At 35.4% G+C, this 23,666-nt stretch overlaps 2 protein-coding genes across 3 annotated transcripts; one reads left to right on the forward strand and one right to left on the reverse strand.

Annotated features, from left to right (window-relative positions):
* Positions 1 to 3,627: 3,627 nt before the first annotated feature.
* On the reverse strand, positions 3,628 to 13,890 carry LOC129875885 (polyadenylation and cleavage factor homolog 4-like). Of its 2 annotated transcripts, none has more exons than XM_055951109.1 (7): positions 13,218 to 13,890; positions 10,759 to 10,860; positions 10,193 to 10,447; positions 8,421 to 8,522; positions 7,927 to 8,337; positions 5,237 to 7,153; positions 3,628 to 4,395 (listed from the first exon to the last, which is right to left on the reverse strand). In XM_055951109.1, exons 1-7 carry the CDS (start codon positions 13,578 to 13,580, stop codon positions 4,381 to 4,383), a joined length of 3,165 nt encoding a protein of 1,054 aa, XP_055807084.1. In that variant the 5' UTR covers positions 13,581 to 13,890; the 3' UTR covers positions 3,628 to 4,380. The 2 variants fall into 2 exon arrangements, with proteins under 2 accessions (XP_055807084.1, XP_055807085.1); XM_055951110.1 differs by having other exon boundaries at positions 7,933 to 8,337; positions 13,218 to 13,889.
* Positions 13,891 to 19,657: 5,767 nt separating this feature from the next.
* Positions 19,658 to 23,267, forward strand: LOC129877464 (ribosome production factor 2 homolog). Its single transcript, XM_055952969.1, has 7 exons — positions 19,658 to 19,763; positions 19,857 to 19,931; positions 20,243 to 20,446; positions 21,948 to 22,193; positions 22,280 to 22,522; positions 22,611 to 22,676; positions 22,760 to 23,267. Exons 2-7 carry the CDS (start codon positions 19,863 to 19,865, stop codon positions 22,883 to 22,885), a joined length of 954 nt encoding a protein of 317 aa, XP_055808944.1. The 5' UTR covers positions 19,658 to 19,763; positions 19,857 to 19,862; the 3' UTR covers positions 22,886 to 23,267.
* The last annotated feature ends 399 nt before the right edge of the window (positions 23,268 to 23,666 follow it).

The raw sequence follows: 23,666 nt of genomic DNA on the forward strand, positions 1-23,666 counted from the left end.
AATTACTTCGTCTTAAGGTCTCATATTTGGTTGCACCCGGAAAAAAAGATTAAATTCATTCTGCAAAAACTTTGTTTAATTAGTATTATAATATTTAGGAATGTGCAAAAATAGAATTGATCAATAAATCAAACTAAAAAAAATGTTATTGGGTTATTGTTACTGGGTTATTGACTTAACGGGTTTTCAATGATTTTATATAAATAAAAAAGAAAAAATTACCCTTTTACGCATATTCTAATACTATATTTACTTATATTTCCTATTATACCAAAAAATTTCTAAAATTCCTCTTTTTCCTTTAACTCTCTCTCCCTCACTGATACATCACTCTTCCTCCCTAAATCCTCGCCCTAATTCGCTCCTCTTCATCAATTTTTGAGATTTTGAATTTATGAGTGCATCTGTTACTCAATTTCAAGGTTCTAACTAAGGTATATTTTAATTTTTCCTTATATGGAATCTCACTTCATCCTCATTCAATCTGATTTCTCCTAAAATTTGTATCGTTTGATTTCTTCTGTAAATCTTTGAAAAATCTTCTAAAATTGATATCATTTGCTTTCTTCTGTAAATCTTTCTGTTTTTGTAACTCATATCTTCAATGATACATATGGAATCCGTTCATGGTCTCAAACAGTCGAATAAAAATCAAGAAATTCTTGTTTCACCTGGTTCTGATTCATCTTGGAAAGATTGCGACGAGGTTAGATCCAAACATCGTAACGATCCAGTAGTAATGGATAAGCTACGTGAGAAATTGAAGTCAAAATCTCCAGTTAAACATGCACCCAAAGAACTAGACAACAAGATTGAAGGGGTTAGAACACGCCCTAATCTCCCAAAGGTATGGGTTCAATTAATATTTTTTTTAATGAAGTTTTTATGAAGGTTTTTTGATTCTGATACATATCATTTATGTATCAGCTTATCATGTATCAAGCGCTAACTCTTCTGATACATAGTGTGTGTTTTAAATGCCATTTTTTGGAGATTTACTACTTCTGATACATCGTGTTTAAGTGTCAGTTTCTATTATATCAAGTTTTAATGATTCTGATACATCTACATTTATGTATCAGATTATAATTTATAAAGCCTTACTGCTTCTGATACATCTTCTGTATGTATCAGAATCTCATGTATCAAATATTTTAATGCATATGATACGTCGTATTTATGTATAAAGTTCAAGTTGTATTTAACCATTTTTCATGTCAATGCAGAGAATGAAATACGTCATCAAGAAGATCTCGTCCCACCCATTGATATTCAGCACGGCATATAGGGATAATTTTCTTGATGATTTTGAATCATCGATTAATTGATGAAACACGAATTTTGTTTTGAATTGATGCTCTGTTGTTTTTCTTGGAGTCGATGCTCTGTTTTTTGGCTTGAAACTTTATGTACATAACTGTCGCCTTCTTTAACCAATTAATCCCATTAATTAGATCAGTAATTGATTTAAAGAGCCAATCATACCTTATCTCAATCTACTATCCATAAATAGCTAATGCGCATTAACTATTCTACAGCTAAAGTTATGTATCAGTTACATAACTTATGTATCAGCAAAACTAAAAAAATAATTGAAAACGACTTCGGTTTGAATTGATGCTCTGTTTTTTCCATTCGAGACGATGCTCTGTTTTTTGGCTTGAATCTTCATGAACATAACAGTTGCTTTTTTTAACAAATTAATCTCATTAATTAGATCAGTAATTCAATTAAAGAACCAATCATACCTTACATTAAGATACTAACCATAAATAGCTGATATGCATTAAATATTTTATAACTAAAGTTGATGTATCAGATACATAACTTATGTATCAGCAAAACTGGAAAAACAAATTGAAATCGAATTTGGTTTGAATTTATGCTCTGTTTTTGGGCTTGAATCTTCATGTACACAACCGTTATTTTTTTAACCAAATTAATCCCATTAATTAGATTTGTAATTGATTTAAATAACTAATCATACCTTATATTAAGATACTATCCATAAATAGATGATCTTCATTAATTATTCTACAGCTAAATTGATGTATCAGATACATAATTAATGTATCAGGAAAATTAAAAAAAAAAGGGAAATCGGATAATTTTGATACAATGAGGGATGTATAGTATTTAGACTTTTCCATTATGGGATTTAGGTAAAGTTTACAATAAAAAAATATCGGGTTATTGATTGAATATTAGTTTTTTAATATTAGGTTATTGGGTAAACTAATAACCATTAAGACAGTAGTAATTTACTACTTTACCCCTACATAAATATTAAATATTAATATCAGTAGCTTATTGATTACTACCTTTGCCCTTTAGCCTTCAATTCACATTATTGTCTTAATTTTTTTATTTATGTTGCACTAGTATAGTTCTTTTCATTTTAATTACTACTGTTTCTATTTTATGAGCATTTTATAAAGTTACATTATTGTCTAATCGCACCAAATTGTTGAAAAAGTCATATAATTATTTTATGAATATTTTTTTATTGATTAAACTGAAAACCGAACCGTTAGGAGATACAAAAAATCAATAAATGAAAAACTAATCAAAAATATGTAAGTTATTGATTTAACATATTTAAAAACCAATAAAACCGAACCATAACCGATGCACCTTAGAAATACTACTAATGTTTTCCTAATCATAATTTCCAACTTTCTTTCTAAATAAAATTTATGTCCAAAACGCCAATTTAACCTTTATTTTTTTTCCCGACCACTTCAACCTTAAAGTGGTACTATTTTCTAGCCAAAACATCTAATACTCGTGTTTCAACTTTAACCAATTATCGTCCAAAAACTACTTCCTATGTCCTAATTTATGCGATACCATCTGAAACTCGAGAGCTAAAAAATTTTAATTCTAATCATAAATTCAAAAATCAAACCTAAAGTTCTTTTAGTATTTTTTAAATATATTTGCAACTACAAATAAAAATATTATAAATCACAATAATTGAAAACTCAAAATATTTCGCAATAAAAAAACTCTCAAACTCCAAACTGTGGTATTTGCAAATATTGCTTTTGTCTTTTAAACAAAATAACTGGACAATTTTCGGTAACTGTTCAATGCTTATGGACAGATATTATATTTCTTGGACATTGTATACATTTTTTTTTAGATGACCGTGGTGTCTGGATCAACTTTTGCTGACTTCGACTAATTTCACAGGACACTTGCCACCTTCCACCAGCAACAGATACCAAAGTTGCAGGTACCAAATAACTTTGTCCATCAATCATATACTTTTTAGAACATTGCTTTGTAACATTGATAAATTCCCAGAATGCCAGAGCAAGAGCTGGTAAATTAACAGCCAAAATGATGGATTTGTCATATATAATAAGAATTCCTAATTACAATAACATACCCAATGTAATCTCACAAATAGGCTCTAGAAAGAATAGTATGTACGCAGACATTACTCCTACCTTGAAAGGTAGAGAGGTTGTTTATGATAAACCCTCGGCTAAAAGAATATCATATCGAAGCGGTTCAGGGTCAAAAATAACGGAAGTGAAGAAGCCACAACAAATACTAAAGATAGCATAATAAAGCATTCTAGTAAAAGGAGCAGTAACAATAACAAAATAATACTAATCATCGATTTAGATTTAGCTCTATTCGGGTCCATATTTATAGGACCATCAGCTTGAATTGGACATCAAGCAAGAACTTACAACAAGAGTGCATCCCAAATTTAACTATGCATCTCACATCCAAAATACACATAATACACCATCTATAAAAAGGGATTGCAGGACACCCAAATAAAGAGAAGAATTCCAACTATTTTGCGGCCACTAACCAGTGACAAGATGTAATGCTTTACTTAAACTTAAATCCATAGCTCATAGAGAAGGTGATACAGTAGCTTGCTTAGGGCATACTCTGACGTTGCAGTTCGAATAGAAATGCAGCTCGATGATTTTGGTTCAATGGCAACAGTTGCCCAGCAGAGGCGAAGCTGTGATTTCAGCTTTATGGGTTCTGAGGTTTAGAACGGCAACTTCAAGTGCTAATAACTAGCACTTGGGTTCTAAATTTGATGTGTACATATTTTATGAATTTTCTAACACATACATTATTTGAGCAAAGGCTAATGGGTTCAGCCGAACCGCATATGGGCTTCTACCTCCGCCATGTGGCTCAGGACAATGTAAGATACAAAGGATTCAACCGAAATCGGACAACATGATGCCAAAAATGTAAGATTGTCATCTCATTATCACTTAAAGGAAAGCCTAGAAGAGGCTTAACAAGGAAGATGCACAAGCAGTACAAGTAAATTGTACTGAACCTGGATACCTTGAATTAGCATACCCCGTGCAATTCCTTTTAATCCAAATCAAGAAATCAGGCTTTCAACTCCTGCGAATTGAAACAGTGGTATCGAATATAAGTCAAGTAATGATATCTAATCCAATCAAGCAAGGAAGTAATCACAGCCTCACAGCTCACAGTAACTTGGGCAAAGAAAAAAAATACCAAAGAACAATATCAACTACGACAAGCACAATAAAGAAAGTTGGCAAGTCCTAGGCATAATAAAAGGAATGATGGATCCCCAGAAACTCTCTGCATTAAGATTCATCGTCTTTATGTCAGTCCACTGAGTTTCAGTTTTCAACTTAGGCCACAGAAGTTATCTATTTAGGGAACTCAACCGATATCTTAACCAATAAGCACCGAGAACTGAATCAGAAGATAAAAAAGATGACTTAGTGTAAGGGAGCTAAGCATTTGGACCTCATTCAGACACTTAGAGAATCATATTCAAATACAAGCAGAGTTAATCCTAGAAGAAATATATATTCTGTACATTTAACTGTACCAGAGGCATGCTGACATGACAAATACTGTACCAGAGGCATGCTGACATGACAAATCTATCCTTGTTCAATAGCATATAGTGAAACAACTCAACAAGCTTATTTATGACAAATACAAAGCACATCAAACACCAAAAGGTCACCAAAAATACAATACAAACTATATGACACCCTTTCACCGAGTTGATTCAACACAACAATTATCCAAATTTGTTTATACACAGTTCAATCAAGCACAAAAATGTTATACTAAATATAGTTAATACAACACAAATTAAATCAGATCGGTCACTAGGAGTTGAATCTACACAACCATCCTCATTTTTTATTTTATAGATCAGACATGTCAAAGAAAAAACGTATGGTTACCATTGACGTACCAATTTTATATCATACTTAAGCATCCCATTTTGAGAACTTTCTGATATACAGTTCTTGTGGACTATAGGATTCTGAATACCACTTTCGTTCGATGAATTGTTCATGTAAACAGCTCCTTTGAACATCCACTTGTCACTCTCTTCGTCATAAGAATCTTCAAAAAACTGACCACACAAGAAACATATACACTGACCTTCATCAGCAGGAACCATAACCTCAGTGCATTCTGATAGTTTGCTAGAAACTCCAGTTGGTCCTGCCAATATACCACAGTGTGGGACGCTACCGGTTCCAGCAATCCATTCCCCAGAATTTAAATACCACCTCCTTTCACCATGCAACAATTTCCCATCTGGATTCCTTAATGCGTGCCATTCCAAGTGTCTATCAAGTCGCACTTGGAGCTTAAGTCGAAGACCACATATGCCACATTGATGTGGAACGTCATCAAGAAGTTCACTGATGACACCAGGATTGGACTCCCGAATTACACCTGGTTTAAATGCAACTTCTCTCTCTTCTTTGTTGGACTGAGGTAAGGCATCATGGATTTTAGCAGCAGGTTTAGAGAGAGACAGTTCATCCTTTGGAGACGAGAAAGCCGGTGAGAAAACTGGAGCATATACACCAGGAGTTGAACTGATGCTTGCAGGAGGACTCTGGAACCGAGTTTGTGGAGGTGTAGGCGGAGGAGTTGAAGTTGGAGACTCCTCCTTTGACGCAGATATCAATCCCTTTGCCACCAATGAACTCAAAAGTCTTGCAACGGGATTAGAAGCAGAATTAACCACATTTGGAGCCTGCAATGATTCACTATCTACCAAAGCTGGAGCAGGGTCAGGTGGCAGTCGTGGTTGTTCTCCATTTCTCTGGGAATAATTTGGGGGATTTGAAGCATTTCTGTCTAATTGTGCGCTCGCAACAGAAGGTGAAGTCTTTGGTCCAGATGACAAGAAATGGATAGGAGGACCACTTGGTAGAGGAGGCTGTGCACCGGCTTCGGATGACAGAGGCCCCTTATCACGAGAATTCAGTGGTGTGCCGACACTAGAGCTACTACCAAGTACTCCACTCTTCATAACAGCAGCCAACAAACTACTCATACTGGTTTGTCCTGAGGATTCAAAGCCAGGAAGAATGGAAGGCACAGTGCCAGAATGATCAGCTAAACCAGAAAGTTGAGTGACTATTGACTTTTGGGTGTGAATGGAAAATTCAGACTCAGGGCTTTCTTGCTGGATTTTTTGAGGAAAGGGGACATGATGCTCTTCTTGAAGAGATGACATCAAGGAAGATGGATTATATCTTGGAGTCTGTGATATCTGTGAACTAACCAAATGAGCACTCTGAGATGTCATTGGCAGAGTGTCCTGGGAGACTTGGTTACGGGGATCTAAATTTGACCTCCTTGAAAATTGAGACATTCTTGGATCTGCATGAGATTCCGTCTGTGTATGATACTCTGTAGTAAGACTGTTAGCTACTTGATTGAAATTGCCAGTCAAGATTGATGGAGACGGAGGAAGATGACGCATTGCTGACTCTAAAGATGGAGGGGCAGCTCCCTGAATTTCTCGTGGTTGCATCATGGGTCGCCTGGATCCATTTGCAGTCTTTGCTATTCCAAGACTTGGTGTCCCCACATGACTTGAACCTTTCTGTGACTGGAAAGATTTCCCAGCTATGGAGTTTGTAGCTACTGACAACCCACTGAAAGAGGTTAGATAACCTCTTGGATGATCTGGAGTACTCCGAACAGAAGCCAAATGCCTAGCTTCATCTGACCACATCGATGACATTTGATTCTCGGAAGACGCTTGGCCTTTGTCTTCTCTGGAAAGAGAGTCAACCGAGGCTTCACTTTCAGCCTTTAACCTAAACATACTTTGGGGTCTTGGATGTTGATTATCTAAGCCCTGTACATTCATGCAAATAACAAGATAAATTGCCCAAACTAGCATAGAGAGGCTGTCTATTCACAATTTCACATTGCAGAAACGCCAGACCAAAAGAACAAGACAAGAAACCATGGGCGAGGTTCATTAAAAAATAGGACAAACATCCAATCGTCCAATTAATAAAAACCTCCCCACAATAAAATTAAAGCATGATTATAACAAAGGTAGCCAACTTTTCTCTGGGGAACTACTTAAGGATTCATCCTCAGTTCACCCTAGGTCAGAAGAAAGCTCATAGATATAAGATAATAAGTAGATTGGTAGGGTAGAGAGGTACACAAAACGTGCTTTGAGATCTCAATAGAGAGAGAGAGGGAGGGAGGGAGGGATAGAGAGAGAGAGGGCAACAAGGATCAGAAAGATGGGGATTAAAATTTCTTTTCATGTCTGACAACTAGTAGTCTTACTCAAAACTGAAGTTAGTTGTGTAATGCGAAAATTACACAAAAGGTTGTCAGCCTACATAACCAACTTCTCATACCAAGAAAGCCAGGTATCAGATCCCTGTAGTTCGAGAGTGAACATTTTGAATTGGATGTAAAAACTACACTAATAGGTTAGATATTGCTGAAAAAATTTAAGGATATAATCAGCAATGTTGTCAATTTAGAAGGGATAATCTACCCGGAACAAAATCTACAAGGGAAATGCACTGCATATGAAGAACAAACAGGTTGCTTTCTTTTTCTTTTGGGAGGGAGCGTGAGGGGCAGAATCAGGTAAACACTTACACTTACAGATTTATATGAATCTTCGGATGCCCGTTGATCTTTATCTGCACTATTGGCATCATCCCACATATACTCCTCTTCATCAGAACTCTGCCAGCTCCGATCCATCAAAGTACTACTTCGATTGGCAAGGGAGTGTGTTGGTTGTGGATATGCATCAGAGTTTGCAGTATTCTGGGATAGACTTTGGACTCCATGCTTAAGGTCCAAGCCATTTCTTTGACTTAATATTTTACCATTTGCAGAATTGTACCAAGATTTATCACATTGCTCTTCCTTAAGCTTTTCACCTGTTATTCTTAATCCAAAGCCAGAACCCCTTGACAAATCAGAAACATATTCAGGATCTCCATATGCTGCACTTGTAGTTTTCTCGCGGATTCGCTCATTCAACTGCTCTTTCTGAACACACTGCATATATTGCCAAATCAACTGGCTTAGACTCATAGAAAAATCATGCATGTATATGTTAGAAACACATACATATCACACACCTTAGTAGACATATCGACCCAAGATCTTCCAGAACCTAGACTGGCTGCTCTCTCTGGTTTCTGTATGTCCCCTGGAGTGATGTCATCAGCTGATCCTTTTGCCTTAATCATAATAAACCACAATAATAAGGATAAATGACCAGGAGAGATATGCGTAAGGAAAATCCTCAGAGACATTTATAAACATGCCAAAGCATTGATACTACTTGCTTGAACCAGTTTACATGACAGGTTGGCAAAACATCATTAAACAAGTACACCCATCAATGAGAAATCCAGTATTGAAACCTGTTGAATCACATTTATATGTGTATCTATATTTTAAGTATTACATGATGTAATTCCTTACATATTTGTATTGTTTTGATGATAGATATGCAATGAAGGAGATGAGGAGGAAATACACAAGATTCAAGCGAAAGAGATGCAAGAAATGAAGAAAAATTGGTTGAAGAATAACTGGGCACAAAACAGCCCTGACCGTTGCAGCGGTCAAAGTTTTGATAGCTGCGATGCTCCTTCAGAATTTGTTGGGCAGCCCTGCCGTCACAGCAGTCAAAATTTCTGTCACTGCGACTTGAGTACGAAATTCCAGCCCTTTTATTTTAGGGTTGCAGGAGGGGATAGAAAAGATAGACTTTGGAGGGTACGTAAAAAGGAAAGGAGGCCGCACACTATAGACAAACACAACTTTTGACAGAAAGAGGAGAGAAGAGAAGAGAAAACTCAAGATTTTTAAGGAGTATTCAAGAGATTTAGAGTTTCGTCTAAACCTTCTTCTCTTAATCTTTTTGTTATGAACATGACGACTCTCAACTTTTCTAGGGTTGTTTTTACTCCATTTATGGAGTAGCTTTCTCGTAGTTGAGTTTTGATGAAACCTATGGTTTGATTAGTGTTTGATTTACCTTTCATCTCATGTGTTCAAATGATTTCTTGAGGAGTTCATTGATTTATTACTTGCAAGATGTCAATTTCTCCATTGATTTGATTGGGTGTATGATATTCTTTTGTTGAATATTTATTGATTCTATTCGCTAGAAGGGATAGGTATTTTAACTTAGTAGTGTCACATAGATATTCAAGAGAAGTCTATATGTTTCTATATATAGGGAATCATTCAACACTACTTTCTCATCTTTATACATCTAGTTCTTTCTATTAATTGTATAACCGAAAGGATTACAATAATGATAAAGGATTAGATAAATTGAATGTATTCATGAGAAACGTTCATATTTTAACGAGGTTTGATGAAGGTATTGAAAATCGTTAGTTATTCCATATGTGGATTCTTGACTCAACTCATTTATCTCCCTATGTTATAAGTGTTTGTTCTAATTTTGTTGATTATTTCTTTTTCCAATCATTTTTAAGTTTTATAATCATATTTCCAAAATATCAGATTTCCCAAATAGAAGCAAAACTAATTAGCATATTAGAAACTCAATCCTCGTGGGATCGACATTATCTATACTATCTTTGACAAGCACGAGTTCAGTTTTATACACCGGTTTTGTGCTCGGCAAGACCACTAATATTTTACCATCTAGACTCCACTACACAAGTGGTCAATAGTTCACTTACCTAACAATTCATCCCAACTCCAAAATAAAATTAAAACTGCAGGCACTATCATAAGTGCTCCACAAACATAAACGCTCAGAAAACAAAATCTTTTTTCTCCAAATAAGAGTTCCAAAAACAAAATCTGATAGTAAAAACAAACAGAATTTGCAAACTTTTCCAAACCAAGCATAGCAAATACTAACTCTGGTTGGTTGCTGTAGGCACTGTCTTGCCTCCAAATACTTGGGATTTACATGAATGCTATGTGCAGTCTGTTGAGCCTTTGAATCATCTCTACGCGTTCCTGATGAAGAGCCATTGACACCAGTTGTAAATCCAAGCTCCTTCTCAATTAGTTGAAGTTGCGGAGGAGGGAATACTTTTCTCCAGGTTACAAAAAGGCGCTGCATCCCAGAGTGTACCGAAGGTTCAACCTGTCTATAAGCCTTGCAGAAAACCTAAAAATATAAAAAGGAAAACCAATAATGACTAAAAACTTAAACAGCCTATTATGCACCAATTAGCACGCTTTCCAAACTACAGGTATTTACTTCTATAAGAGATGAGTAGATGACAGAATAGGTCTCATTTCTACATCTTCATCCATTCAGATGTGTATTACACCATGGGGGGGGGATATGAAAACCAGAAAGCAGACAAGAATATTCTACAAAGCCTTTCTCAGGAGAAGAGGCAAGACATAAGAAACTACAAAATTTAGAGAGAAAAAACAGGATCTCAATGAACTACATATGGATCAAATTCTGACCTCAGGCAGCCTGGCAGCAAAATACTTAATATAATCCCTCCCGATGTTCTTCACAATACTGTCCAAAAGATAGAGAGATGGCAACTTTTGCTCACTAGGAATCTGTAAATGATGTTCAGGGTAGATTAACATGAGCTTGTCATAGCCATCGACAGTCAGGTGATACAGAGTACAAGCAAGGAAGAGCATGAAAGCAAATTCTCAAAATGATGACAAAAAGCAAACAGCAAGATAGACAGCATAATCAGTCAAAGAAGGGCAGAGAAGACTGTTATGCCCCTTTTCAATGTGAAGTCACACAGGTCAGTCTAAAATGATGGAAGGAGTTACTGGACACTCATACATGTCTATATAATCTGCATACAGAAACTGAGCAGTAACATGGCTGAAGAATCACCATATACTATTTGAAATATTACACTGTCCACAAGTAGCAAGCTACAACTAATATCCAGAAAGATGGACCCTATATGAACAAAGACTTCCTCATGTTAACATAGGAAACAACTGAATCCACTACCTACAACCAGAAGAAGAACTATGCCTCGATTCCGAACTAACTAAAACAGCATGGTAAACTAGTTTTACCTGCATAGTCCTTATTTTCCCAATGCAATTTAATGTTACAAGGAGAATAACCATTCAAAGATTAAAGAATCCAAGACTTTTGATGAGCGGTAGAGTGAGAAACCTGTTTATTGAAACAAGTCATGAAGCAGCTGCAACTTCTTTCAGACATAACTGGGACCATAAATACGAAATAAAGGTACGAGAACCCTACTTTTATGCTGAGTTAGAGTACTTGAGACACCACCCAGAGATTGAACAAAGATTCTTCAAGACAACATCAACTCTTGCTAAAAGGGTTATTCAGGTAAACAAGATCAGAGCTGATAGGGGCTAAGAGTGCATTTAATCTTATCCTTCTAATCTAGGCGAAGAGGGGATCTAAGACTTAGCAATAGTCCAGCAACCAGTGAACAGTGATGAGTTGGAGGTATTTTTCTAGGTCATGAGCTACCGTATCAGAAAAATAAAAAATACTGCGAGATCGCATGATTCAAGAATGTAACAGAATTAATGACCCTCTTTGTCGAGATGTTTAGCAGCTATGAGGTTTACTGTCTTTGGTAAAAAGACAAGCAAAACTTAGCCCCAAGTGAAACTAAGGTTCTGAGATCTCAATAAAACATGTACTCAAAGAAGATTTTCCGCAGAGAGACATTGATTTGAAAGATCTTATGATTATCATATGATATTGTCCCAACAAGATTCCTCCATCTCAGTTTGGTATCACAAGAATTTCTCAGAATCAGAGGTGTCGCTAGAATTACTTGAAGGTGCATCATAGGGTCTATTTCCTACAACTCCAACATAAGTCAATTTGATGAGAAAGATTTACTAACATGTACCATAAGACAGCTGGAAATTAGATCCCTAGTTACCCTTTAAAACCCAAAGATCCGAGATAAACATAGAAATATCAACTTCTTTCAAAAATAAATGGGCTGAGAAAATTGCATAATTGAGAAAAGCAACATTATTTGAGACAATATGCTTTTATCATGGAGAGCACTTCAATACTTTTTTGAACAAATAATAAAAGAAAAGGAATTTATCCTGCATACATCCTTCATACAGGTTAAGTGTGCAAAACAGGCCCCAATGATGCTCTATGTAGCTGAATTATTTATAGACATGTTCCCAACAAATTCAATTACTAGACAAGTAATAAGAACTGATTCACGATTATGCGACTGGAGCATCCCTTTCACTGTTCAAAGTAAAGCAAGACTGGGAGTTGCCTTTTTTCCTTTTTGATAACCATAGTTCTCCGGGCCAGCTTGCCCATACCCCAACTAATTTCACGGGGTACCTGCTACCTCCCACAAGCACAAAGTTCCGGGTGCTTGGACATATGAAAAGAAACCACCTAGTAATTGTTGTTGGATGCTGCCCTTCCAATATCTAACAAGATTAATAGAGTTGAAAGGACCTTGAGTTGTCTAAAACCAAGCGGTAACGAATAGTGCTTGGAATTCAGCAGATGAGATAGCTTTTGCAAGTCTGAACAAAAAACTCTAAATTGTATCCACAAGCGCTTACACAATTGATTACTGCTAATAATCACAGTTAAAATTTTGTTTTTGCTCATCACTCAACGTTCGTAAACACAGCAAAGAAATTGTGACTGACTACTGATCTCATAAGCATACCATTACAATCACCATACAGAATCAACTATATATTAAAGTAAACGACCAAATTGCTTCCACAGCCAATTTTCTTTCACCTAAATCCATATTTGTTACAAAATTGTGCACTCTACTTTTCACTATGCACTCACATTTACAATAAGCCAGCTACACTAATCTAAATAATTTATCGTCATAATGTCTACTGAACACTAATTGAAGTCAATTAACATACACAGAACAGCACTTAAACCGGAATATCACCTCAAGAATGTTCCCGCAGATAATAGCAGCAATCGCCTTCGCATCGCGCAAATTTTCACCAGCAATAATAGTCAAGTTCGTGATTATTGGCTTGGAATTAATGGTGAGCTCAGCTAAAGCTCTCTTGTATTCGCTGATAAGCTGCACCTGCTGTTGTTGGTAAGGTCCACGGAGTGAATCACTGTCCTCGGGATCTTCCCAGCTGTCAATTACCCGAAATCTCGAGGCAATAGAGCCCGAATTCGCCTCCCGTTGTGGTACAAAACTCCCTCCATTTGAACTGCGATTGGTTCCAATAGGATCTTCGGTTAATCTGGGCTTCTTTATACCTGGTTCCAAACATGATCTACGAGAACTTTTCATCTCTAAAACCAAAAACCCAACCCTAACCCTAAAAATGCAAACTATTTTACACGAATTACATCACAAATTGGCAAATAAAAACCGGAAATTAAACATATACTACTTTTTAACATCAATGGTATCAGAATTACAAGAAACATTAAATCGAAGCTCAAATGCAACGAGTAATATTAAATAAAATGATGAAATTTTAGTTCGATCGGCGATTTAGAAACTGAGCAATCGGAGAGAATTGGGAATTTTGGGGGTGCGGGGGAGAAGGGGGGTGGGGGTGCTCATATGGTTTCGATTGATTTAAGCTAGAGAAACAGTACCAGCTCTTATCCACACGAGAGGAGCCCTTGTTAATAAAATGAGGAAAAATTGGTGTACTTTGACCATTTTGATTGGTAATTGGCAAAAATTACCCAAAATCAAATCCATTTTTATTTGGTTTGGTTTTTATTCTTGAAAAAATCGATAATATTTGATTTTGAATTTGAATTTTGTTTTAAAAAATTGAAGAAATAACTGAACCGATAAATAATATATATTGTAGGACTCCGAAAGCTCAAAAGTCAAAACGAGAGAAATTTGATGATTTTTGGACTGTGCCAGTTTAAACGAGTCGACCTACGACTCGTAGAGGATTCTACGGATCGTAGGATGGATTCGTAGGATTGGCACTAAGGAAGAAAAAATTTGACCTAGCGTGAAAGTCTTCTATGGGTCGTACTACGAGTCGTATCTACGACCCGTAGACTTGACTTGTAGGGTAGAAGTGCAATTTCCAGTAGCTTCAGTTTTGTGTACTTGGATTTGACAAATTGGGTCTACGACCCGTAGAGTTGGTGACGATTTGTAGAAGCCAGTCATGGAGTCCTCCGGCCAGATTTAATGAAGGATATTTTCATCTTTTTCCATTCCTAGTTCAATGAATCTAGGCTCTTTTTGGGTACTATTCATAACCTATAATTACCCTCATTCTTCAAGATTTCCTTACTCTCATTCATTCTCTAAAAATTCTCTAACGCAAGAAGAAAGGCTTTGATAGTTAAAGTATGTGGGTATTCATCCATGATTTCTTCCACCCATGGAACCCAAATAAATCTCTACTTTTCTACCCAATTCAAGTATGTAAATTTATGGGTTTTCTCAATTTCCATTCAATTGCATGAATTTTGATGATTTACAAGTAATTTCTCTATAAATCTATTTAGGGTTCATAAATTCCTTAATGGATCCTCTCGATTATGATTTAATTGATATTGTCCTATATGATTAAACATGATTTCCATTTAGTTACATGATTTTAAGATGATTCCATATAGTCTTATGCATTATGCTATGATTTCCAACGATAAGCTATGTATTATGAGTATGATTTGATAAGGCTTTCAAGCAAGTTACATGAAAAGTATACAACAACAATAGCCTAGTGAAATCCCACAATGTGAGATTTGGGGAGGGTAAAGTGTACGCAAACCTTACTCTTACCAAGATAGGACGACTGTTTTCGGGAGACTCTCGGCTCATTAGAAACATAAAAAAAAGTCAGATAAGGTTAAGAAGTTCCAAGCAATATGAGAAAGCAAATAACGAATAACGCAAATAACGAAAGCGACACAGATACAACAACAACAACAATCTAGTGAAATCCCACAACGTGGGGTCTGGAAGGGTAGAGTGTACGCAGACCTTACTCCTACCAAGGTAGCACGGCTATTTTCGAGAGACCATCGGCTCAACAACAAAAGCGACACAGATAAAATAGAGTAATAAAAGTACAGAAAATAATAGAGAGATAATAACAGAAGTTAGAGTACAAGAAATTATAGTGCGCTAATGATGGTGGAGAACTATAGTGCACAAGAAATTTATACATGAAAAGTATAAATTGAGTTTTTATGATGAAATTCAAATTAAGTATGAATGATGGTGGAGAATCTCTCACATAGTTAATGATTAAGGAGTTACTCTATGATTGTATTTTTGTACATAGTGGACGGGTAGTAAATATGACCCCTTCTATATGATGTTGACTTTATGACTTATGATTTGTTTATTCCGTTGAGAGTTTACCTAGCACCGAGTGAAACTTGGGATAGGCAATCTCTATCGTAGTTGAGGCAAGAGACTCGTAGTAAGATCCCATTGTCCCATAACTACGTGCCACCGTAGGATAAAGGATTGCCCGTAGTAGAGGCTAGATTCCTTAAGGGTCACTCATAGTTGAGACTCGATCCTTCATGTAGCTTAGTTGATCCACTTAGGCATCTAAGCGTCTATATTGACGAGTAGCCTCCCTCTTTACTCCGATATATGGGTAAAAATTAGGACTACATGTTATAGCTCACATGGTTTATGTCGGTTAACAGTATCTCTCACAAAAAGGTTTACGTGAAGGTATAAATTTCTTATATTGATGATGATATTTTTGATGCATTGACCAATGAGTTTAAATGTTTTAATGCTTTCATGATTTTACTCATGTTTTAAAGATATTGGTCTTACATCCATGATTCATATTGACTATGTCCTATGTTTATTGTTCATGCATCTTCTCACATACTTAGTACATTCTATGTATTGACGCATATTTGCCTACATCGTATCATAATGTAGGGACGGATGACCACACGATGCATCCTATTTGTGGCTAGAGCTTTGCTACTATTTCTAAAGAGTTGGTGAGTCTTCATTCATCGAGGACAAGACATTTCTTCATATTGCTACTTTTGACTCCTCATATGTTAGGGTAAGCTAAATGCTTGTCCTAAGCCCCCGTCTAGTATGTAGAGGCATGTTTAGACATAGAGTGGATGTAGTCCATTTGTACATATGACTTGAGTTTTCTTCGTTCATATCTAGATTTCTATGATTGAGATTGTTCTTCCATTGGATTTCATTATATCTTACTTGACCTTATGAATGCAATATATGCTAAGAGGCTTGGTTGGAATCCTTCAGGTTCCCGATCATCGTGTCACTCCTATGCTCTAGCTTGGGGTGTGATATACATAAAATATTATTTTATAATTATTTTTTATTCAAAAAAATATAGCACTCTAATAAAAAAGAGTACGGTATGATGTGCCTTTTATTTGTGCAGCAATATCAGTAGTTTATGTATTTTCAGTAAGTTTGTATATTTAATACATTGGATTAGCTAACAAAATAAGTAAAAAATTAAACACAATTGAAATTCTTATATAAGAAAATCTCTCTAAATTAATATTATCGGGACTATAAAATATTATTATTTTGTAGGGATATTATATTTAATCGTTAAATTAATATTTATTAATTTAAAAGTGGTTTTCGAAATTCAATGAAGGTTAATTTTGATTATATCATTCGGGGGATGAAGCCTCAAAGAATTTAAATAAACTCTCGTGTGAAAAAGACATATATTAATGTGAGGTCATGATTAATAGTCTATATTACCCAATAAAATGAATGTCAATAGCATGTTAGATTATTCAGGTGAAAATGATACATATTTAGAGGTCCAAACTTAGAAGAAATTATAGATATCATCAGAGAAAACACTATTGATTATAAAGTTGAAACGATACAATGTCTTTGGAGCCAGCTATGCATAAGGAAATACTTATCGCGTCTAGAACTCCTCACAATTTTTTGGTGCAGTTCGAGAAGATAACTAGAGCTGTCAAAACGGGTTGACCCAACCCTAAAGAGCTAGCGAGTTAAGTGGGTTGGGACAGACTGACCCTTTTAACTAAAGGGCCTATAAAATAGCCCAATTCAGCCCTAACCAGGTCGCAAGTTGGGATGGGGTGACCCTTTAATCCAAAGATGGACGTCCTCTTAGAAAGACCATCGAACATTGATCAATACAATACTAATACGTCAAAAATTCACATGTCCATGAGTTCCACACACTTTAGTGACTTACAAAACAATAGAACATTCATGATACAACAGTCAACAATCATAAGATTCATCACAACAACATACATTACATGATCATTTTTTCATAAACTAGACAAGAAATGAGAAATGAGAAATTAGGCATAAACACAAAAGTAAAAGAGGTTAAAGATTCATCATTATAATAACTTCAATTGCCTAGTGTTGAAGATTTGACAAAATAAAACACTACTTAAAATATATATAATAAATATTTTTAAAATTCATGACCCACGGGCCGACCTCTAAGGCTCGCGAGTTGAGCCCACGAGGCTAGCAGACCAAATGAAGTTGTGCTAAAAAACCTCGTTCCTAAATGGACTGCAAAAATTTAGCCCAACCCCACTTAATTCAAGGGTTGGGTTGGGCCGACCTCACGGGTCAAGCCCATTTTGACAGCTCTAAAGATAACGCCGAAATTTTTGGATGTAACAAGAAAAGTTAGAGATGAGCTTCAATTAGGTTTAAATTTTAACAAAAAATAAGAAACATTAAAATCATATTTCACTAAATTGTCTTAGATATTTTTATAATTTTTTAAAAATTATTAATTTATTATATTAATGGGACCATATATTTATATCGAGACCTTCCAAAAATATATTATCTTATCGAAATCAGTGATTTTTTCATTGGCCCAAGTCGGGATCGTAGAAAAATATTATCTTAAAGAGCTTATTCATTTATCGAGTACTGATTTAGAGAGGTTCTACTGTAAGAATTATAAAATCCAAAATAGTATAAAGACAATTTATTTCGTATTGAATGAATTGTTGTCTTTTTTCTCTTTGAATAAATTTGTGTGTATGATTGATAACCGAATCGATAACAACTAAATTGATAAATGTATGTTATAATTCATCTATCACTTCAAATTTCAACAAATTAGGACTGAAATTCGATCCAAAACTAACTCAAATACCATATAGTCCTAGATTTTAGATTCAAACTTGCTTGAATGTTCCTTTTTTTTTTTTTTGAGATACCACTAGCTCAAAACAAAGTATGTTTGCAAAAGATCAATTGCGTCGAGCTCTTTTAATGTTTGACAATAAAGTTTTCTTGTTGTCCAGGTTTTCTCCAATAGAACAGACTCTTGCTCATTTCTTGTGCATAGACAAAATACAAAAAGTGAGAGAAAGTAGGAAAATGTACAAAGTAATTATAAAATGAAATTTTTTTTCTTGACCTTTTTATTCATTCCTTTTCATATTTGGGTAAAACAAAAAAGACTCAATTTGCCTTTTTTCTTTTTTCTTTTCTCGTTATGTTTTTGCTCCTAATATAGATGTGTTTTTTTGAGTATCAATTACTTCACACGATTGTTTTGTGGGAAGGCATGTTGCCTCTTGAATTTCTTCAAAACGGAATAGGAGATGCAAATCTTCTTTGTTTTGTAAATTTTTGAGTCTGTTCTAATTGACTTATTTAGATGTTTTTTGAGCTAAAATATTTTTAAATTAATTTTTTGAATCTTAATTTATAAGCCAAAATTCATAAGCGCACCCAAACAAGCTCTTTGTCATGTTTGTTAAATAAGAACTCTATTTTTATATGGGAAACTTACATAAATTCTACTAGTTTATGAGTTAATTACTTAGATACACTCTAATTTGCAATATTAATGTATTTTATCAGATTTTGGTGCATCTAGGTACATTCAGATCCATGTATCTCGAGATAAGTCGGATCAAAATTAAGTGAACTTTGTTCTAGATAAATCGTAACCACATGGATTCACACGTATATGAGATACATAACAAATCTCCCTCGCCTCTCTCCCATCTCGCTCAGCACTCTCTTATGTATCTGATATTCCAGATACACGTGAATCACACTAGATCTGATATCCCAGATACATAACGAATTTCGCTCATCTTCCCTTCTCGCTCTCGTCTCTCTCTGTTTTAGTGTATCTGATTGCAAAAATACATGTATCTAAAGTGTATCTTTCTCAATATATAATAGTAAACACTTAAATACTGGTAAGATATGTAATATTTTGAAAGTATATGTAATAATAGTATATATCGTAGTGAAATATGTTTAATTATGTAGTTTTATTTAGTTATAGCCAGTGATAATTTCCTTCGTCTCTTTTGGTCCATCAGATATTAGCCCAATATAGTTGGGCCTATGCATGTTTTTCATCACTAATAGGCCCACGATTGAAACCCGCACAAAACCTCCGAACACACCTCTTAAACCCTAATATTTGCATCTGTTGTTTCTTCTTCCTTTCTTCACCAGTGTTTTCCCCCCCTTCTTTTGGTGAGTTAATGCTTAACTTTTTTTTTTTTTTTGAAGAATAAATACGAGGGATTCGTAGTGCTAATACGATAATTGTTTTTCGGCTTTTTCTAGTTAATCATGATGAAATTCAAAACCCCTCAAAAAGGAAGAATCAGGAGGGAGCTTGAAAAGCGTGCTCCGAAACTGGTGAGTTGCCGGAGCAGAATTAATGGGGTTCTTGAGTTTGTTTGTTCCATTATTGAGCTCATTTTTTATTTTTATTGGCATTATTATAGTGTGATTTCAAAAAAATGGTGATAATTATTAACTAGCCTGATCGCCTACATGTTGTTCTATGTGGTATATGTAGGATCCGAGCTTGATTTATATTTGGTTTAATTATATTGCATATAATCGTAAAGACTTTCTCTTTGAGGAGTGTATTTGGGCGTTATCAGTTCTAAGTTTTCGGGTTTTAAAGATGGTGTTTTGACTGTGATGACAATTGTTTTTGGCAGGTTGAAACTGGGAAGAAGACTTTGATACTACACGGTACGAAAACAAGCCAAGTATTGAATGATGTGATGACCGAAATTTATCACTTGAAGAGGGATAATTCTGTTAAATATACCCGGAAGAATGACAACATTAGACCATTTGAGAGCGGAGGCGAGACTTCTCTGGAGTTTTTCTCTCTTAAGACAGATTGCAGCCTTTTTGTGGTAAGTGGGGTTAGGGGCTTTTTTCCTTTTGAAGCATTTTTTTGGGTTCATGGGTAGAAAGGTGCTGTTTTATAACTTGTTCCATGCTAATCTGGATTTATTTTGTGACTTCCTGACTATAATGGCTTGTTACATATCAATCTGAATTTCTTTTTTTGGCTCCCTGACTATTATGTTGTTTTTTTGGGGCTTGTTCTGAAGCTAGACATAGCTAATCTTCCCCAACTATCTAGCAAAGGAGTAGTAACCTTTTTTTCATGATAAAGAGTTACTTGTGTCAAAAGATATTAAATTAAATACAAGAATAAGAAATTAGGTGCAATATTGAGCAGTTATTACGTTTTTCGGAAACACTCCCCCCTAACCCTGACCAAAGGAAAGGTGCTCACTTTTACATGGATTGCCTTATATTCTTAATTAGGTTAAGCCTCTGGCTCCTAAGAGACAAGAAACAGAGACTAAGCCATATAATGTTTTTTGATGGGTAGCTTGCAAGAATGGTGGCTAGTAGTTGCTGCCAAAGTTCTTTTTGCTACTGTAGCACTTCTCCAGAGTCCACTTTTGATCCTTAACTGTTTGAGTTATTAGTTTCTAGATTTGCAGACAACTAAATAAAGATATGATGGATATGCTTTTGTAATTTTCACTATGTAATCAAATTTGAATGTTAATTGATTGTCTGTGTAATTGACTTTTGGAGCGCAAATAGATATCGTGAGAGGGTTATGTCTGAGTGGTAAAACCATATTCATGTACCCAAATGTCTTGACATGATTTTAATCGGTGATTAACAGTAGTCTTCTGGTATCCTGTTGCTTGGTAAAGCGGTTTTCTTTTACAGTTAGGATGAGAGCACATTTAATCAATTGCATTATAAAATAAAGTTTTTTCCATAATACTTTTATGTCTAGTTTACTCATTACTCTATTAAGTTTTATGCTTTGATGAGTAATTCTCGGTCAAGACTAGCATTTAACATTCAATGTTAGAAATTACTAGTTTACTACTTAACCATGGCTTGCTTATGATTTCCACTTGACGCGAAGTCTCAGGTTCTACATAGTTCAGTTCCAAGTCCTATTGCTCTTGTTAAAGCATCTATTACATTATTATTATTATTATTAGTAGTAGATGCCAATTCTTTATGCAAATGTACACGTACTTTTACTTTAGATACTCAGAATGAGATGAGTCCTTTTGAACTCTAGTTACCGTGTTGAATAGCTTGATTTCAGCAATAGGCTATCTTTGTATAAACTGTTGAACATATCCCTTTATCAAGATTTTTTTTAAACCCTTCCCTAGGAGCTCCCACCTTTATTCTCGGTTGGCAACTCGAACCCACAACCTTCGGGTTGGAGGTGGAGGGTGCTTACCATCTGAGCAACCCCCTCTTGTCATCATGATTTTTTTCCTTTTGAGTTTATGTTCATGACATTTTTGTTGTTGCTTTCTACCTTTTGTTTTCTGTGCCCACTTACAGTTTCTGGTTGTTTTTCAGTATGGTTCTCACTCCAAGAAGCGCCCTAACAATCTTGTTCTTGGACGAACCTATGATCACCACATTTATGATCTTGTAGAGGTAGGAGTGGAGGAGTTCAAAAGCATGAAGTCTTTCAAATATGATAAGAATTTGGCTCCTAAAATTGGGTCAAAACCCTTTTTCACCTTTATAGGAGAAGGATTTGAGAGTGTTGAAGAGTTAAAACATTTAAAAGAAGTTTTGCTCGATCTATTCCATGGCGAGGTTTGTTCTTTTTCTCAATAACTTCTCTGTTTGCTTCTTTGATTCGGAAAGAGTGCCATTAATTATTTGTGGGTTCAATAATGCAGGTTGTGACCAACTTGAACCTAGCTGGGTTAGATCGTGTATATGTATGTGTAGCTGTGTCACCAAATAGGGTTTTCTTCACACATTGTGCATTACGTCTTAAAAAATCTGGTACAGTAGTTCCAAGAATAGAATTAGTGGAGGTTGGGCCATCCATGGACTTAGTAACTCGGCGACATCGTCTCCCAGATGACAGTTTGAGGAAAGAAGCTATGAAAACTTCTCTTGAAAAAGCAAAGAAGAAGGTTTGATTGGCTTAGCTACTTTTTCAAATCTTTTCTTTTTTACTAACATGAGTTGTGAGATACCGATTTTACTTGCGGTCATTTTCAGGAGAAAAATGTCGTCAAAGATGCTATTCAAGGAAAACTCGGGAAGATTTACATTCCTGATCAGAAGGCAAGAAATTACCCCTGGTTCAGTTTTTTATATAAAGATTATATTGTCTCTGTTTACCAGTGAAAAATCATTCTTTTCTGTAGGTTGGAAGTGTGGCACTGCCTCACAAAGCTAAAGGAGTTAAAAGGGAGCGTCGTGAAGCTAAGTTGAAACATGGAACAACAGAGCAGCTGCCCGAGGAAAAGAAGCAGAAGCTGGATTCTGAGTAATTTTTATTCGACCCTTCTGCAGTGTGATGCCTTAGAGGGTTCTCTCCTGCTGGATCAAATCAATTTTGTTCTATCTGCCTTTGCTTATATGACAGAGGCACAACTTATTTGGCTCTAACCCTCGCTAAACAAATGGTCACAGTAGGTTTCGGATCTACTACGTTCAAAGTAGTCTAATGCCAGTTGATATGTTGTGAAAAATATCATCTGGGAGCTTTCTGACCTCAGAGCCATGCTAATCATTGTTGTTTTGATTTTTCTTATGTTTGAAGTTCAGTACATGAATTTTTCTCCATTTGGTATATTTGACATGTATTTCTAGTTATATGGAAACATCATTACTAGTAAAATTCCTATTTAGTTATTTTTAGTTCATAATTAACTTGAGAGTCTCTTCTGTTAGCTTTATAGTTCAACTAATTGAAGTCTGAAAGAGAAGTAACTATGCTTAAGCACTTGTGTTTTCCAAGTTAAAAAATACTCTGTAGCACTAATTATACTGTCAAAGTACTAAATCAGACTACGGTTTGATGCCACTCTAGATAATGGGTATTCTATATGAAAGAAACGTATTTTTCATGAAAAATACAATGGGCCTCTTGGGCGGAGCAACATTTATGAAAAAGTTTACGTTCTGTAAAAATAGAATTCAGTTATTTTCTTATACTCACTACCTTTAAAAATATTTTTTGCATATAGTTTAGACATATAGGGGTGGAGCAGGGGTAGGGGGTAGGGAGGAATTGGGGTGAATGTGAAGTGTGTTGAAAGGCGAGTACAC

Source organism: Solanum dulcamara, chromosome 12 (genome assembly GCF_947179165.1).
Source record: "Solanum dulcamara chromosome 12, daSolDulc1.2, whole genome shotgun sequence".
NCBI lineage: Eukaryota > Viridiplantae > Streptophyta > Magnoliopsida > Solanales > Solanaceae > Solanum > Solanum dulcamara.